Genomic DNA, 19,872 nt, shown 5'->3' with positions numbered 1-19,872 from the left:
CTCCTAAATCACTCGTACGCACAACTTAAGAACAAATCTGTGCGTACGAACGGTTCTTGCATGAGGCCCATTGTTCTGTCCAAAACGTTACCGTAAGACTGCTTCATATGTTTTGGAGGATGCTTTTATTTTTGCGAGCCACGCATCGCGGCTCACTTTTCTTTTTTCTCCCCTCCCTCTCTCTCTCTCTGCCGGGAGAGGAGCTCAGAGCTCACCCTGTATGCCTGTTGGCAGGTAATGGCWGGTATAGGAAGCGACAGCGGCCAAAATACCTCAAAAACTCGTCTAAATAAACTCTGATATTCAGTTTTTAATACTGGATTACTTTGGTTAATTATGCGATTCCGTCTGCGTTTCCTTAGCAACTTATAAATGGAAGTGACGCAGGAAAAGGTGGATTCTGATTGGCTGCTGTCGTGCACATTTCTGCCATGTTTGATCGAGTAAGAGGCTCACAGCTGATCACCGTGATCGATCTGAATTTTTTTCTCGATCAATAATCGCCATTATTCCAGCCCTACCTGGAAGTAAAATAAAATGACTTCAAGGTAATAGTTTGTCCAATAGTTATTTAAATACAATAAGTAATGMGTAATGAAATACAAATTACATTACTCATACTGTAAATGCTTGCTAATAGACAACCTATAACATGTCTTGATCTTGAAATTTCTTTATGTTTTTTTTTTCTTTTTAAAAAGAGTAGTCACAATGTTGTTAAGTAGTTCCTGGAGAAAATGTACCCAAATTTAGGTAAAATAAATCAGGTTTTTAACCTTAATGTATTCTTATATACTAAATTTGTCTACAGGAAAAACAAAGCATTCTTCATTGACTCAGGCAGGCAGTTGTGGAGCAATGGTAGGACAGCAGGTTTAGGACCAGGAAGTCACAGGCTCAACTCCTCACCATGCCCACGAGTTGTGGTATCCTTGAGCAAAACACTCAACCCCCAACTGCTCCCCAGGCACTTAATTAGCTGCCCGCTGCCCCACTTGGGTGTTTCTCACGTGTGATAGGTCATTGCAGAGCACACATGTCATCGTATGGGAACATGCATTGATGACAAAGTACATTTATATTTTCAGTTAAAAATTTACATGTTTTATCTTGAATTTCAAGTCGATTCTTTCAAATATTGTCACCACCTGACAGAGGTGACACGAGGGTAATATTATTTTTTCTGATCTTTTTTCTTTCTTTCTCTAAATCTGTCATAACAGCTGTGAACTCCACACCTGCTGTGTCATTCCCGTCAGTCAGATTTACTTGAACCACATTACTATTTGACCCTGTCAGCGCTTCATTCACAGTATCTTTTTTTTCCTTATTTAGAACAGACAGATTGATAGATTCCAGCTTTTAAAATGCTTTTAGATTAAATGTGTTGTTTTGCACATCTTTTCATGAACAGTTTTCAACACAATTTTAACACTTTTTAAGCCAAGCATTTTAAATCAAGCCAAACCCACACAACTTTACGCAAGCTTCGAAAAATTTACATACATGTGAAAGAAGTTACAACCAGAAAAGCGATTGTGAAAACAGCTTCTAAAGCTGTACCATTGATACCTACCTCCTCTATCCAAGCCGGCGCAATTATTTCTTTGTGCGTCTTCCTCTGGCTTCAAAAAATAATTGTGGTCAGCCCCTCTGCCACTTATGAAGCTCATGGAAGCTTATAAAATTTACATAGGAGGAAAGTTATGGACAGCAAGGATTGAAATCACACAACAACAGCTACTGAAGCTGTAAAATCGCTACCCACCTGCTGTATCCAGATTGGTTCAATTTATTCTTTGTCTTCCTATGGCTTTCTAAAATATTTGTGGTCACTCCCTCTGCAGCTTACGTAGTTAGGAAAGTTTACAAAATTTACGTAGAGTAAAAAATAAATAAATAAATAAAAAACTTTTGGCGGACCGAGGATTGGCGGTTCATTCTGAGGTAGGGATGGGTACCGAATTCGATACTTTAAGTACAGACCGAATTCTGTCTGTACTACCGAGTATCTATTCACGTAACATCAAACGGTACCATGTTTCAGTATTTAAATGCATCATTGCGACCGTATTGGCATAAGGGTGGTGAGTTTTCCATGCCTGTCCTGAACGCAGCATCACATAAGGGCATAATGACGTCAACAGCCGTTGGTAAASAGCTCAGAACGTAGYTTGAAAGCGAGCCTCACAGCGAACAGCTCCTGGAGTAAAACTCAGAACAGACCGCCTCTGAATCATCTGGTGGATTAATTATCTTGTGAGCACAACRTTCGCTTGCTCAAAGTAAATAAAATACCACCATTTTCTTTATTTCATCCGCCATTAAACAGAGACCGGCAGAGGAAAACAACAGAGGCGTTTCCCGACAGTCCGAACGCATCTGACCTGAAAGAACACAAGCAGCCAACTTGAAGCGTTGGACGTGTTTTGGATGCTCAAAATATATCTTGAATACCTTTTTTATTTATTTTAACTCAATCCTCTTTTGCTTATTTGATTTAAACTTATTTGCCTTCCATGGACCTCCATCACACAATTTTTCTAGTTGGGAAATGACATCAATAGAAATACTTGGAGCTGGATTTTAATTTGTGCAATAAGACAAAACGGTCTTGTTGTTTTCAAGAGTTTGCACTTTAACGAAATAAGTTAAACAACTGATGCTACAATACAAAGCGTTGGATGTTTTTTCTTTATTTGTTAATTTTATATATTGAGAAAAATGTTTAAAAAAGTTTTATTATTTAAAAAAAACAACAACACACGCAAAGTACCGAAAATACCATTAAGTACCGGTACCGAATCGATTCAAATGCCAACGGTACCCATCCCTATTCTGAGGTGTCCCCACTTGATAGGGGATGTCGTAAAAAGAACAATGCCCTGACTGTAACTCATCTCTGTACTATCACTATTATTTATCAATTTGTGTGAAATGAATCGTTGTTTGGCAGGTAAAAAAAAGAGACTAGAAACATAGAACAATATTTGAAATATGCTTTTCAGTATCTTTTTTTGTGGAGTCAGGTGTTGCCTATGTGATTGAATGTCAGTCTTTTATTCTGCTGTGGTAAGTATGTACCACTCTTCACCTTTAATTTGACACTATAATGTGTGGTAGGCTAGCTTTATTGATTTCACAAATGCCTGTGTAATTTTTTTTTTGCGTTATTGCTGTATTCTACTGTGCAAACCTTTCATCACACCGAAGGCTTTAAATGTGAATGTGCCTGTGGCTTTTGTGCTGAGTAGAACAGGGCAAAAGATGGAAGTAGAGACTGATGGACACTGATTGAAACTGATTGCCTGGGCTGCTGTAGCCACTAGAGGCCCCCCGGCAGTGACGGTGAGCAGGTGCCTCCTCACTGCCTGTCTGCTTTAGATTTATTATCTGAAAAGCTGCATCCCCCTCTCTTACCAGCTCAACCTGAGTTGTGCTGTTGGTAAATAGATTTATTTTTTCCTGTATAGCTTTTTCGCTTCCTTAAGGTTTTTGAAAGTCGCATCCCACCAGCAGAGCAGACTGGGAAGGCGATGCCATAGTCCGCCCCGAAACATGACACCAAGCGTCACCCTATCACTCACCCCACCACCCACGTGCACCACACAAAAATACACCCACACAAACAGGAACGTTCTGCACACTCACACCGTTGGGAAACCTGCTGCTTCTACTGCGACCACATGGTGATAGGCTGTTTTATTCACACACTTTTTCTGTTCACCTCCCCCAACAGTAAAGCACAACCCACTCTGCCTCCCCCCTCTGCTTTCTGAGGCATTCTGCCTGTTCCATCTGGCCTGATCGTCCTGTCTGTCTGACTGGAGGATTGCCAGATGAGGGCGGAGGCGAGGGATAACGAAGGGTCAGAGGTAAACAGGAAGTCAGGAGCTCTTTGCTGTGGGCGGAAGGGGAGGGCTCAGCGGAGGATGGGAAGGTGGGGGGGAGGAGTGGGGAGCAGAAAGGGAGGGAGGAGTTGCACTTGGACTAAGTGTGTCAGGAGCATGTGGGAACGCTGCCAGCCTTAACTGAACAGTAGGTCTGAATTAAAGTGTGCTCCTTTATGCTGCTTTTCTTTCTTTGCTCCTCTCTTTGGCTGCCTCCAGTGAACATTAATTGGCTTTGAAAATGTTTAGGGTTGATTTGTTGGTGTTTGTTCACTCTGGGGTGAAATGTGGAGTTTTTCTTCCCCATGTGTTTGTATGTGACTGGAATGTGATACTTTCTTGTGAAGTGAGGCAATCTCTTTGAACTCTGGTTAACCTTTCATTGGCAAAGAGGGAGCGCCTCTGATTATAGACTCAGTTTAAAGACGACACATGAAAATCACTTGTAAATTAGCTCAGTGTTGTGTGTGTGCAAGAAACAACATGAAGGTCTGATGACCTTATTGTCCTTGTGTTTATACCTGACACATTGGCTAAAGAGTTGTCAAAAAGAGTTGGAGAAAACCTTTTGAATAAAACTTGTTGTATCAAATAAATTAATTTGACTGAGGCAACAGGAGGTTAAGCAAACTGTGGAGTTGCAGTGAGTCAGTCTGTGTTCAAGTTTATTGTTATCTGCATGGAGCTTTGACTTTGACGTAAATGCTGTGTACAATCACCACAGAAGTAGCCAAACAGCTTACTAGTTACTGATTTGTAACTTCAGCAAACAGGTTTGTGTCAGTAGGAAGTCATAAGCTTGTTGCCATGGAGGTATGTGTAAGTGGAGGCTTTTGTTTGTTGAGTGTTATTGCTGTACAACATTCAATTTTACTTGACAGGGCAATTAAGTTGCTCAGTTTCCATTTACATAAAGTAGAGTTGGGCAAAATCGTATCGTGTGCAATTAATTGTCAAAAAAACTTTAATCGATTATTTTTTGGAACTTGATGATTAATACAATTAACATCACCAGGAAGACTGACTAGAAATTTCCCCAGTCAGTCCCGCTCTGTGCTCCTCTCCACTTCAAATATAATGAACATTAAAAAAAAAAAAAGCTCTGTAATTTATTTATCATAATTCCGGTTTTACTTGGTCAAGTAACACAATTTAAAATTTGATATACTGTATAGGCTGAAGTTTGTACTTTTGACACAATTTGGAATAGATTTTTACAGAAAGCAAATCTTTCTTACTAGAGTGATTTAAATTGGTCATGTGGCTCCAGGGGACTAATCGTAATATTAATCGTTATCGGCTAAATAACACAATTAATTGTGATTAATCTTTTAGCCAATATTGCCCAACCCTAACATAAAGAATATTTTCTTATTACTTTTCATGGCATTTTGTCAGCATCACCATACATGATGTTGTGTGCATTTATAAAATAATAAATAAAAAAAAATTGCCATTCTAGAAATGGTAATTATTTTGACTCCATCTAAAGTTGTATCTACTTTTGACTTTCATTTTCCTCTAAAATCACAGAGTTCTCTAAGTCAGCTTCAGATGTTTGTAGTTAATCATAATATCTTCTAAATTTAACCAGGTGTTTCAATGCCTTTACATTACACAACAATTATAGTGGAGAAACTTGTCAGTTTGGTTAAAAAAACAGTAAAAAAAATATTTTTTTCTATGCAGAGAACTTCTTGTGCTATAACTCTTTTTAAATAAATATGTCAAAACTCCTCAGTTGAAAACACTAAAATGACAGAAGAGCTGTTTAAATCCCCTTTATCCAGAAAGTCTCAGTCCTAAGAACACTAAACTGTAGCTTTAATAAGGTCATGTAGACAGTAGGCTATACTACTATTTAAATTAAAATGTTTGTCCTGTAAGCAGGAAGCTTATGGTTGTTGGATGTTGATTTTTGCTCTATTTCAAAGAAGAGGATGAGGAGGAGTTTTACTCAAGCAGCTCCTGAAACTGTTAACCTGCTGACTGAGAACATTTGTATACAGTAAACTTCGTATACAGAACAATATATTACTATTAATATAATATACTACCTAATTAAATTATGTTATAATTGAGATTTTTTTTTTGGACAACCAAAATGTTTTGCGGACAACCAGATTTTGTCAAAAAAAAAAAAATCCATTGGACAGCTTGAAAAAAATCCTTATGTCTACCCCTGCAAAGTCTATGGTGGACGCAGGACTAGGGGTGTCGATAAATCTTGCTTAGCGTCTAGCGCGTTTAGCGCGGCAGGTGTGGTTTGAGTATTTGACGTGCGTGCAGCACGTCCAAAGCAGCCGACGCTGGAGTTGAAACATCTGAACCTTTGCTGCTCGACGCAGCGCATCAACCAACGAGAAGAGACTCTGCTCTGTGACGTAGTGGCAGATTTTCTGACAGGACGGTTTCCTGGATGATGTCCACTAACCTGAAACAGATGGACAGGAGCTCTTTAGCCAAAATCTATTGCCTGTAGACGTTGTCCTGGCAGGAGATATCGGCTTCGATGTGGGTCGGGCAGAGAAAAAAAACATAGAGGTCCTTCCCGACACGCATCAAGCAGTTTGAATGAGTGTTTGACCTGAAAGAGCACAAGCATCCAACTTGAGGCGTTAGGCGTGTTTTTGACGTGTTCGGTGTGAACATAGCATTAAACTAATTGGTGATTATAAATTGTCCCTAGGCACCAATGGGCATCAGTGTCCCTGAAASGAAGCTGGTAAAAGATTATAGATCTGTGAACCATCACAGTATGCTCAGTTTTTAGACAATAACGAAACAGAATGTCTTAAACATAGGTCACTGGTTTAGCTTTGTACGTTTTTTTTTTCTTTTATATAAAATGGAAGAAAGATATGATAAAAGTCAGTGTGCCTCTGCCTTCAAGCTGAGATTTACTTCACAGATGTTTCATAACTCAGGAAGTGGAAATCACAACAGAGTAAAATAAAATGCATATACTGTAGTACTGCAGGCTGCAGGTTGACTAAGTAGCAAACTTGTCTTGCTTGTGCACAAAATTGCCAAATATTTACCTCGTTTTCTGTTCCTCCACATGCAGACATTGGCCCTGCTCTTCCTTTTGCACTGCTTGAATAATGAAGGAGTTGTAAAGGTCTGGCAGTAAGCCCCTTACTGACTTCCTTTCCCTTCCCATCATCCATCCCTCCCTCCCTCCCTCCCTCTATCTCTGTCTGGCACTCTCTGGTGCTTCCTGAGGGACCTCCTCTTAGCTCCACTCCTCAGTTTGTACCGATGTTCCCATTAATGAGCAGCATCATCCAGCTTGCTTGTTTTGCACCGTTCAGCTTTACTTCACTGCTTGGTGTTTGACCCGCTGTGCCACCTTTTGATTGAGAGAGCAGCACATCATTATTCTGAACAACAATAGTTCAGAAACTAGCCTTAAAAAAAGACTGTTTAAAAGACGGTTACAATTCACAAAAAACATAGGCTGCAAATTACATCAATCTCTTCTGCAAAATTGCTTCTTCTTCAGGCCATACTCCTTTTAACTTCACATATGTGGGAAGACTCATTCAAAATAGTAAGCTAATGTAGTTTTGAACTTATGTGACAAGAATATGTGTTCCACAATTTTTTAAGTCAGATTAGACCTGTTACCAAAATAAACCTTTTTGTTTTGATTTGTTTAATGAAATCTATGTCARCAGAAGCAAAGATTACTATGATGTTCAATTATGCAGCTGAGCTTTATTTAACAGGGTTAAAAACAACAACCTCAGATTTTACTGTAATGGGCAGGCAGCCTCTCCAGGGCAAATGCTGCCTGTCACCCAGTCACACCTCACACGCTGTAGGCATCGTTTTCTGAAGTCTTTGTCTAAAATTCCACAGCTTCACTTCCCTGTGTGTGAACCCGATATACTATCCGTGATGTTTTGTAGCTGTTAAGCAGAAAACGCACAACGTAGATGTACTAGATTAATGTCTAGTAGATTTAGGATCTGCCTATGAAGTGTCGTTTTATGCCTGCATAGGCTTATGCTCACTAGTGAATGCACTTATTCGTATCCCTTAAAATATCATCCTAAATCTTTCTGAGAGGCTGCCCTCTGAGCTGACTCCTGAAGATGTAAAAAGAGCATGTGTCCTAGTTAGAACCACTGCCTGCTCTTCTTCGTTGAGGCTGATTGACGCTGAACCAGGTATAAACCATTCCCTCTAGGTTCTTGTTGCTGTCTTTATGATCCAGATTTTTTTTTTGTGTGGCATATTTTCAATATATTCAGTCAAGCAAAGTTTGAATTTATGAGTTCTTTACTTTTGTGATTACCGGTATACTGCTTTAAAAAGCTGCTTGAACAGTTTTAAACTATAGCTTGGACTGTATTAGCATAAAAAAAAAACCATAATGATGTCTCCCTGGTCATTATTATCTATTTCATGGTATTTATCTCCAGTTACTCCTGATCATAAATGCACTAAAGTTCCCATTTAATTTCATGTATAATATTAGGAAGATTTATTTAAAAAAACAAAACAAAAATAAGCTATCCTAGTTTTCAGTGGTCTGGTTTAGATTTAAAAGTCCCCTCTGCATAAAGTTGACATAAGACTGCATTTCTTTTTATGCTGCCTTTTTGCAGCCTCGTCACAGTCACCCTCTAGTGTACAGTTCTGTCCTATCCAGATCAGTGGCTTCGGCATGCTATATTTGCAACTGTTGATATGGATCCTGTCTCAGCTCTTAAATCTATTTTGTCAGCAATTGGAGAATTTGTATGTTGAATTTGACTAAATAAAGGAACAAGTCATTTTAGCCTTTTGGCTTTTTAAAATCTTGTTGGATCCATACTGCCTGCAGGTGGAACCGGGTCATATCGGTAAAGCGTTTCTTATGTTTTTTTAGATCAATTTCAGGGCAGTAATTGATTTATTTGCCTAAACTTACGTTTGGTTAATGATTGCTCGTGGTTAAAGCGAATGTGTTGTTGAGACAACATCTGCTTATGTGCATCATTTTCTGATTGTCTTTATGATCCTGATTTTTCTTTTCATTTTTTTTTTACTTTTGTGTTTACAATAAATACTTGGACCAAGTGACACAAAGATATTTGTACTAGTTGGACTTTTTTTCCCCTCAAAGGCCAGTGCAGCCATCTGTCTTGAACTTTGTACCTTTTTTAACATTTGGACTCTGTGCATGTTTAACTGTACAGATGCAGCATTCAACATGTGCTTGTGTGAGTGAAACAGTCAGCAAACTTTATATTTCAAGTTAATAGTGAGCTGGATGATGCAGATGGGTTATTTTCAGGTAAACCAGAACATTGTAAACATGATGAGTTGTGTCAAGGAGCTGACTGTTTAACAAATTATGAAATGACCTTGGTGATTTTGTGCAAGTTGTGAATTAATCATTAATTTGATTGTTACTGCCAAAACTATCTCAATGTTAAATTCATAAAATGAAACACTGAACAGCTGGAAAGCCTGTTTAGGAAACTAAATGGGGTACTTTGTCACCTTCATCTAGCACTTAACTCAGTATTAGAGCTCAAGTTGCTAGTTGTGAATTGCACCGTTTTTTTCCCCCGTGAACTTGTTGGCATCCTGGCACAGCGCTACTGAAACAATCCTTCCAACTGTCTCCTCATAATTCAGCACACTTTGCATAGCTAGTTGGAACATTTAACTGATAAAAGATCATTAATGCATTGTGCTGTATTTAATTGGTTAGGGAAGCATTGCCGTGCATCGTGTCTGTTTTCATTTAGCAACGTTTAGCTTCCTGATTGTCCAGTCTGGATTGTAAACCAGTCTTTTATCACTAGCCAAATTAACAGTGCATTTTTTCCACACATATCTAATTGAACATTACTATCAATATGAATGGCTTTTGCTTATAATTCTTTTTTTTTTTTTTGTGATCATGTATTTCTGCTATTGAGGAAAAAAAGAGAACTCAGTTGGTAAACAAAACTCCACCAATACAATCAGCATAATTTCAACCAGTTTGTGTTTAATTGCTCAGCTGTAAAACTTAAAAGCTGAACAGTCAATTTATCAGATCAAGTATGCATTCTGGCTGTAGATTATGTTTTAAGCAGACTTTTTGGCCATTCAATCTAGTTAACTGCCTTGTCATTAACATTTGGTAACCCAATAGTCCACTCCAGGATGAGGATTTCTTTTTTTTTTTTTGTGTCACTGTAGGCTTTGAAGCACTAGCTGGTACTTGACATCTTGTCCGCTTCAGTCAATACATTGCTTCCTTTCAGCTCCCATTTCCATAATGGTTGGTTAGTGGACAGTTTTATTCTGGAACAGGCTAAAAATCCAAGCAGCTACTCTCTAATAGGAAGTCTTTGATGAGGAAGTAATAGCTTTCGGAGACAGACACCTGTGTCTCTGCAGCCACCGTGCCTCTCTGTGTGTACATTCACATACATTTTTTTTCACTTCCTTTCACCAGCATTGCCTCTCCCCTTCCTCTTCTCTCCTCCCCTCCTCCTCTTCTTCATGGGTCCTAAGTGGAGGCCACTCCTTCTCATACAGAGCTGCCAGGCTTGTTTGCATATTAACTGTCTAGCTGCCAGAAAGCTGTKGCTTGGTGCCACTTAGCTGTTGTAACATTTATGTTTTTAATGTTACTTTTTAGGCAAAAGCAAACTTTCTAGTGAAGGGACTTTTTTTTAAATTTTAACAAACACAAATGCTTATTTATTTGTTTTGTGTGTGTGCGTGTGTGTTTGTCACTGACTCCTTCCCAGTCTCTGTACCCTGGTGGGCATTATCTGACAATAGATTTGTTTAGCTTGTAARGGAAGCTGCTGCTCAGCTCACGGCAAGCATGTGGTCTACTTTAAAGTCCAAACTCCAAGGCCTTTGAATTGGCAGGTTGATCCAAAGCCTGTTGCTGCCACAGCTCACATTGAGCAAGAACAGCCGTTGCTGTTGCACACCAGGAAGCTATCTCTGTCTCTGTAGGAGATACAAAAGCTGGAAGATGTAAAACAACACAAAACAGTACAGAGATACTTTATCCACACCACTCGAGTTTGCCTTTAAAACTAGCAATGTAAAAGGCATATTGTGCTTTTAGTTGCATATGCTCACCCACATATTTCACACYATATCTAAATAAACTCACAAGTTGTACAGTGAGACTTGGATTAGAATAGAACTACATTCAATTAGTTACATAAGTTGGAGTATGGAAAGCTGATAAGAGAGTTGGTTAAACAGAGGCTAACTCTTTATAAAACCACTACTAGAATGACATTTGATATATACATGCAAAGTTGAGGTTTTGACTTGCTGTTCATGTTGTGTTGCATTTACTGATCTCTTTAAATCAGTAACTCTCTAGTCCGATTGACTAGCCAGGAGGTATGCAGCAATGTGCTGTATGTGAAAATGATCTAATATTTTGACTAGTAGATCACAATTTATTTTTAATCTTACAAGCAATGCATGGAATGAATTAGAAATGTGGTCAATCTGACAGGCTAAACTGAGCAAATGGAAAATAGATTAGCAAAACGTTATTTGGGAGAAATGTCTGTTCAGCAAATTTTCTTTGCAGTAAGTAGAGAGGACAACATCGTTCATTGGGTGTCTCAGGACTGTAACTCAGGGCTGACCTAGTACTGCTTCCTGGCGTCAGGCCAGACGTGTGTTACTAAATAATTCCCAGTACCGTGTGTCAGCCAGTGCACATGGCCTCGGTATCGTAGTGTCAGAGTTCTTTGAAAGACATTTTCACTCTTCAAGATTGAATCTGGCTCCCAATATATTTTGGACACGTCCCAGCTTCCTTTTTGGTGTTTTTGGTTTTTGTTTAGTCTTTTCCCTTTTTTTATTGTGACCCAGCTACAACTTAATGCTGCAGTTGAAATGCTCTGTGTTCATAATGGTTAGGAAGAAGGAAGACTGCCATATTCTGCTGTGTTTCGTAAAGTCTTGAACTTTCTGCTTTTGTGATGTATTTTTATCCTTTGGGAATTCGTTTCTCTTTGTGTTCATTCAGCTCTTTTGGATGATCTCTGAATAAATCAGCACATCAGAGGCAGCAGCCAAGCACAAGGACTCCAAAAGCTCTGAATCTGCCAATCTGTAGCGTGGGAGAAATCCAGTACTTAGGGGGTTAAGTTGTGAAAGTTAATGTAATAACTGCTAGCACCATCTGCTGGCCTACTTCCTTACAAAGAGAGAGAGCGGGGGTGAGTGAGAGAGCGAGAGGAAAAACGAGTCTGGGTTTTAACGACATCTCTAATATTCATGCTGATGCATTTTGCTGCTTTGTGCTTTCATTTTCCACCGCTCAGGCTGCCAGAGTCTTGAGCTCGCCACACACACCCCAGCCAGGCGGAGGAGAGGGCAGCAAGCAACAACCAGGAAAAAGATAAGTGGGGAGAAAAAGGAGGAAAAGCCAATCAACCAAACAAGTGAGAAAGATCAAACAAAGGTTATGTTTCTGGGTGATCGTAGAAGTAACCTACCTTGGTCTGGCTGTTGGAAAAGAACGAGGAGAAGCTCAGAGAGAGGTGGCAAAGCGGAAAGAGCAATAAGGAAGAATTAGGAGGACCGAGAGCGGCACTGAGAGCACACGCGAGAGGCAAGAAGAATCAATGAGTGGGGGGAGGAGAGAGGAGGCAGGGTAAGGCGACGGTGACACACGCGTGCAGAGAGGGAGTAAGGTTGAAGCCGGACGACAGCGAAGCGGCACGCAACAGCACAATGAGGGCTTCCTGGACTGCCACGCACCTCCTCTACCGCCAACAGCGCTGCTCCCTCATCACCCTGTGACGAGACGAACGAGGGAGGAAGAGAGCGAGAGCGAACGAGAGCTCCCATGCGCTCCTCTTGAGCCCTGCCCGCTGGGGGAGGAGGCGACGAAACAGTTCCAACACTCTCGATCTCGCCCGAGGAGAAGAGTTGACCGGGAAGGAGGAGGGAAGGAAAACGAGGAGCGCGGGAGGGGAGGAGGGGGGGACACAACAGCCCGAGGAAGAGTGCGAGAAACCGACTGTGGGAAGGCGAAGAGTGTTTGTAAGAGAAATAGTGAGTGAGCAACAGAAAGAAGAAGGAAAAAAGAACACGGTGAAAGGGCAAGGCTTTTGTTAGTCGGTTGGAGAGGGAGAGTAAAGAGGAAGGAAAAAAAAAACACACCATGTCTACAGTGAAGAGGCCAAGAGGAAGGGTAAGTGAGCTACTCTGAGAGCTGGGAGGGAGGAGGGACAAGGGGGAGGAGGAGGGGCCCGGCAGGAACTGAACAACCTCCTCTGCTACTGGCTCATGCTGCACTGCCGCCATCTTGAACTCATTGCTGCTTTTTTTTTTTCCTTCTCTGCTTCATATTCATTTTCTCTTCTGTATGAGACCTTATTGAGCCACAGCAGATTTATTTTCTTTTCCCAACCCCACTGGCTTTTTGTGTCCTCCATCACATTGTCAATTTTCTTTTGATCATAGCTGTCCGGTTCTGTAGTTCCTGTACACTGTTGTGCGTGTGTGCGCGTGTGTGTGTGTGTTTGTCCTCCATGAGTTGAGCCTGTCAGTCACCAGAGAACTCACTACATGTGGAATTGAGGGTGGGAGTGAGGAAAAGCTGTCCAACCCAAATGGAGCTTACTCTATCTTTTTAGCATCTGTGATGGTACCCACCGTTTTGCCCGGGACTGCGTGCTGCTAGAGAGATTGAAATCACTGCAGTGCTGGCAGGCTGTAATTTCAGTTATTTATAGATGTATTACACAGCTGCAGTGCTCTTCGTTTTGGTGCATTTTATCTTTTCTCTCTCTCCCTCGCTGATAGAAACCTGCTTTCATATTCTCTCTCTTTTTTAACTACTTCTTTCCTCCCGTCGCCTTGTTCTTCTTCTGCTCTTATACGTTACTTTCAACTCCTCCCTCCTTTTTTTTAAACAATGACTTGAATAAGAACATTCCAGCATGATCCAGTAAATTATTTTCCTAATAGCCTCAGCAGCGTAACACACGTGAAAATCATAATGCAGCTCATGTTTGTGTGTGTGTGTGTGTGTGTGTGTGTGTGTACCTTTTTTTTCTCCTCACTTTTTTCCAAATGAATTTAGAAATCACACACACTCACGTTTGTTCTTGAACACGGTGGGGACCTTTCATTGACTTCCATTCATTTTTTTTGACATTATAGCCTAACACTGACCACTTACCCTAAAATAACCTCACAGGTACCTACCTGACCCTAAAACTAACCTAAACCTTGGTCCTAAACCTAACCCCACACCCGTAATTTGCATTTGGACCTGTGGGGACCAATGCCAGGTCCCCACGAGGCTGCCATTTTTTGCGGGGGAAAATTTTCCCCACGTTGTAGGAAAAACCCGTCCACACAAACACAGACACGTGCACACACATTTCACTTTGTCTCTGAGGTTCAAGTAATTCATTTTATTTTGCTAACATTCTGCTGGGAGGGAGCAACCAGTCGAGCCTGAGCCGTGTAAACGTACGCAACACATTTTTAGATTAGGTCATCCATTTATGGGTTCTCTTTATACTGGCCCACAACAAGGCGCTTGTGTGAGCATAACTGCAGTCCCGGCATCTATTATTCACATATTATCATGTATCAGGCAGGATGGATTATTTATGTCTGCAAGGCACAGCATAACCTGCTACAAGAGGCGAGTGTTTTACTTTGCCTTTTTACCCAACTCAAAAGAATTCATTTTGTGTCAGACTTCTTGTGTCACATGGTGCCCACCTGATTCTAAAGTAAGTCTTGATTTAAAACACCAGGCTTTCTCATGCTGAATTTCCACTAGCAGACTTTGATTGTGTTCTGAGAGTTGGAGTGAGAAACAGGCAGGGTGATACAGGTCCACCCCCCACCCACAACATCAGAGAAAGGAACAGTAACATGCTCTGCTGTCTGACAGCCTTCAGAAGGCTTTCTGAATGAGTGAGCAATACTTTCCTTGGTCACAGTGCTGTGGAGAATGCTGTATCGTAAACTGAAAGTTTGTCATCACTTTTTACATTTAGCTGTTTTGCTCATTTTTTAAAAAAAAGAAAACAGATTCAATACTCATCAACTGCAAATTCTTTATGACTTTATTAGAAATCATGCTTATGACATTTTAAATAATTTATGCTTCTTCTCTTACATCATTACTTATGTGTTATAAAACACAAGTTGTTATGTGATATGCGTTTTCTTTACAAAGAAAGAAGTGTTTGCAGTTTGAACTTGGTGATTGTAGTTAGAGATGTCCCGATCCAGATTTTTTGGCTCCCGAAACAATCCGATTTTTTTTAATGATTAGTCTTTTCGACACCGATCCAATAACATTATTTCTTTATTTCTTTCCAAGTGACAAGGTTGGTAGTATTTAAGCGAGCCCTGCTGTTCCCACCACGAGAAACATCCAGTTTCAGCATCATTGTTTTCCATTGAAAAGTGTTCCCACACTGAGGACATGATTTCATATTTGCCTGCATCTTGACTTCTTAACGGCAGTTGTAAAGTATGATGATGATGAAAACTGTCGCGAAAACTGGATTGGCCCGATCACATGACTAAATCCGATTCTACCCAATTTTCAAAAAATGGCCATATCTGCCACGATACCGATACTGAGTATCTGATCGGGACATCCCTAATTGTAGTAAACAATAAGTGTTGCATTTATGTGCTTGAATAAAGTTCAAACACATATGATTCACTTAGTATGTTCACTGTAGTTTTTAGGTGTTAATTTGCCAAAAACACATGGGCTTCATCAGTTTTCTCTCTAGGTTATACTTTCCCTTTAACAAAAATTAGTGTAACTTGACTTTTTTCTTATTATGCCTACAGCCATTGATTGTATGAAATGTTTTTTTGGAACAAGTACCATAATCACTTCTTGTCCCTCTCCATAGCCTCGAAAGAACAGCAATGGTCCTGGTAGCCAGGTACGAGTCCTCAGTCCCACGCTGAAGAGTTCTTCATCCTCCTCCTCTTCATCATCATCTTCGTCCTCACCCAGCTCCTCATCGGAGAAGAGGACAAAACGAAGGAAGCATCATCAGATGGAGTCACCTCTGCAGGACAAGCAGGAAAAGGCAAATAGGATAATATCAGAAGCTATTGCTAAGGCCCGACAGAGAGGAGAGAAGAACATTCCGCGGGTCATGAGTCCAGAGTGCTTCCCCAGCTCTTCTGCTCAGTTCAAGGCCCATCGGGATTATGAACATAAAGGAAATCGCAAGGCCAGGTCCAAAGACAAGGCCTGTAGGAAGGCCTGCATTGTACCCTCCTCAAAGTCCAAGCAAAAGTCCAAGATTGGGTATGTAGATGGTGTTGCTCTTTAATATTGTTTTTTTAAGAGGAATCCACTAAGTAGAGCTTTGATCTCATTTGTGTTAATTCAGTGCATGCTTGAATCACTGCAGCTTTTCATGAGCTTGAATGATCATGTGACTTTTGCTGCCACTCCTTATGTTATCAAAACAGCTGCAATTTTTCATTTGTACCAATTTTAACATTTTTTAATGAGCTTGTTTTAGTAAAGCAGTGAACATAAAGTTCAGTTTGGTGGACACAGTATGCATCTGGGGGAAAAAAGGAACATTAAGCAACATAATCGAAGCTTTGGAGCATAGCATTCATTTTACGGATTGAAGCTGCTTGCATACTGGTTGATTCTTTTTTTTTTCTATCTTTTCTTCACATTTACAAGCATATATTTTCTTCCTGTGGTTGCCAAGATGGAGGCTCAAAGTTCAATGTTTACTGCATGCCATAATAATAAACCAGTCTCAGTCATCAACATAGACACGGGAGGAGCAAACAAAGACTGCATTTACATGTGAGACTGTACTGCCTAGTTTGTTTAGGCAAGTACTCCTGATGTATAGATACCTTTAATCTGGCTCCCATCCCCCTCTGTTAACTGCTATATGCAAGAGTGCAGCTATAAGCCACACCCCACACAAGCTATTAAAATATCAGCATTTGCAGATGTGAATGCAGAGGAAAGGAGACAAAGGAGTGGGCTAATGTTTAAATACAGTAATAATGGGAGAGAAAAGCTTTTATGTTTAAACAGCACAAAACGGCTGGTTATTTTAGACCTAGTGCGAGAGACTGACAGCGGTCAACAATTTGGCTTGCAGCAGCATTGATTGATCTTTAAATGAGCTTGTCAGACAGGAGAAGCTGTAGCATTTGTCGTGTTATGTGCCTGTGTGCATGTGATAAAATGTTGAAATGATGGCGGCATCAGTCACGGTGATGTTGTCCTTTGAGCTGCTTGGTGGAGTTTAGATTAACTGTGCTTTTTCAGTCATTCAGCGTAAAGATTATTGATCACCTTAGAACAAATTTAGTTTTGATCATGTTCAGTTTTTTTTTACCCCATTTTGATGAATGTTTCTTGAGACTCAACCTGTTTAGGATCAGAAAGATTTAGTCAAGCCTGATGTGTAGGGGCACACATCAATACCGGTATTTTTATTTTTTTATTTTTTACCTTCTCACCACCTTTCATCACTGGGGATGTTATTAAAACTATCAAATTTTAAATAGATGTTACCTAAGACTTGTTAGTTTTGAAGGGCATCTACCAATTTGTAAAATCATTTAGATGTGTTATAGATAACTGTGTTGAAATGTGTTGTAATCCAAGTAACCGTACTTAGTGTGTGGAGGGAAAAAATATGAGATTTTAATGTAGGCACCAAAGCCTGCTCTTAGAGCCTTAAAATATTTATGGAAAATAATGTAAATTTAGAGGGGATCTTGAATGTTATAAAACAGTCATTTTTTTTGAAGTTGTTCAGCTCGGCTACAATCTCTTCGCTGTGAAAACTAAAACTTTGTCAGCAAACTAGCTATGGTTGACTGGGTGTTATCACCAGTGTTTCAGACAAGTAGCTGTTTATATTTGTTCCTTGTTTTGTTTTATTTTTAACTGGATTTAATGAAGAAAAGAAAATCAAATACACAGGCCCTTAGTACGAATGTAGCAGTGATGTTTAGTTATCTGCGTATGATGAGAGGCTTGCAGGAGTGCATGATTAGTTCATCTGAAGTATGAAGATTCATGGATCCATAAACCTTCGTACTTGTTGCTAAAAAAGTTTAAAAAAAAGTTCTATAAGAAAATAAAGAACCAACAGTTTACTCCTCAGTAGATAGAGATGTATTGATATTTAGGCTTGAGGACTCCAAAAGTAATTCTAGTGTGACCCTTGAAGATTGTATTTGTATAAAATGAACACAATCGACTTGGGTGTATGTTTACATTTTTTGTCAGATATTCCACAGTGTAAACTTAGCTGTGGTGTAGTTCCTTAAAGTCAGCAACAAATCCAGAAAATCTTGTTTCATTTAGGTTCCCAATTCAATGTTCTTTTCACAAGAACAAAGAAATAAATCAGTCTAACTTGTGATAACTCAATGAAAAACTACAACTTTAGTACTATTCACAATTTAATCTAAATACGAGAGGACTTATTTTTCAACACGTGCCTTTTTATTGAAATTCTAAGAAAAAAAGGAGTTTTGATGTGAACTTGATTTACACAATTACAATAAATACTTGAAAAACAGGGTGTGACTACCTGAAGCCTTGCAAGAGACCAGCAGGAAGCTTTGTTGCCCAGCAGAACATTCAAATAATACCTCTTGAGTACATTCAAAGGATAATATTACATGAGTAGGTGATAGTTGTTGTAACTGTAAATAGCAGTTTAAGAGCAGCATCTGCTGCTATGAATTAGATTACCTTTATAATTTTTGTTATGAACCTGGATATTTCTCAAAGAAAGAATGGGATTAGGCTTCCTAATCTTATTTCAACAGCCGTATTTGGGACACGCCAGTTGCCTAAAGTTGTTTATAACAGACTGTGTTTCTATGAATGTATCATTACTCTTCTAGTATGTTAAGAAATAAGTCTGGATAGGCTTTTTATTCATCCTTTCAATGTGTTTCTATATAGCTGGATAGCACATGGAAAAAAAAAAACAGTATGTAGCTGTTGCAAAAGTAATGACAGTTGTGATCAAGATAAAGCAGCATTGTAGTGACAAGAAGTCTCTGAAGGTTTCATATTATAGGAGAGTCCTGCTAATATGCATGCACCACTAGAATCTCTCCATCAAATATTTATACTTCCCAGATACAGAGGTGCTAACCACCCTTTAAAGGCATTGCTTTAGCCTCTGTCTGATGGAGGGCTATGCTAGACACAGGTACAGAAAGCTTAATGTTGAATGTGGTTTTGAGTGTGAGCCCACTCTTCCATTGCCTCATCTGACAGTTCTTTAAGCAGTGAATGGAGCCTGAGAAAAGACTATTACCCTAATTATCTGTGTACTTAAGGGTCTCTTTCTGTGACCACTATACCAACACTATTAGCTATTTCCACTAGAATAATTTCTATTCACTGCTTAGGAAGTGTCTTCTGGATTATTTAGCTTTTTTGCTCCTCTGGCTGCTTAAGAAAATGAGACACCGTATATAAAAGCTACTTAACATACGAATTGAACACGTCACCATTTTTCTCAGTAAATATATTACAAGAGGTGCTAATGACATGAAATTTTCACCAGATGTTGGTAACAACCCAAGTGATCCATACTTAACAAAGAAATCAAACCATAAATGTCCAGAAATGAAGTTATTTGTAATAATGTGGAATGGCACAGGGAAAAAGTATTGAACACRCTTACTGAAATTTATCTAATACTTTGTACAAAAGCCTTTGTTGGCAATGACAGCTTCAAGACACCTCCTGTATGGAGAAACTAGTGGCCTGCATTGCTCAGGTGTGATTTTGGCCCATTCTTCCACACAAACAGTCTTCAAATCTTGAAGGTTTTGTGGACCTCTTCTATGAACTCTGATCTTTAGTTCTTACCATAGATTTTTTGTTGGATTCAGGTCAGGTGATTGGCTGGKCCATTCCAGCAGCTTTAGTTTCTTTCTCTGAAACCAACTGAGAGTTTCCTTGGCTTTGTGTTTGGGCTCATTG

At 39.7% G+C, this 19,872-nt stretch overlaps 1 protein-coding gene across 6 annotated transcripts in view; it reads left to right on the top strand.

Moving 5' to 3' along the window:
- Nucleotides 1–19,872, top strand: part of chd9 (chromodomain helicase DNA binding protein 9) — an 85,063-nt gene that overhangs the window by 18,433 nt on the left and 46,758 nt on the right. For 5 of the 6 annotated variants that reach the window (XM_014007965.1, XM_014007964.1, XM_014007963.1 and 2 more), the window contains exon 3: nucleotides 15,773–16,179. In XM_014007965.1, the coding sequence (XP_013863419.1) occupies nucleotides 15,773–16,179 (407 nt within the window). Of the gene's footprint in view, nucleotides 1–12,027; nucleotides 13,066–15,772; nucleotides 16,180–19,872 lie in introns of those variants that run through there. The other variant, XM_014007966.1, reaches the window with a different exon arrangement.

The sequence above is a fragment of the Austrofundulus limnaeus genome, unplaced genomic scaffold, assembly GCF_001266775.1.
Source record: "Austrofundulus limnaeus strain Quisiro unplaced genomic scaffold, Austrofundulus_limnaeus-1.0 Scaffold46, whole genome shotgun sequence".
Taxonomy (NCBI): Eukaryota; Metazoa; Chordata; class Actinopteri; order Cyprinodontiformes; family Rivulidae; genus Austrofundulus; species Austrofundulus limnaeus.
The sequence above is the reverse complement of the archived record's forward strand: the minus strand, read 5'-3'. Positions and strand labels throughout refer to the sequence as shown.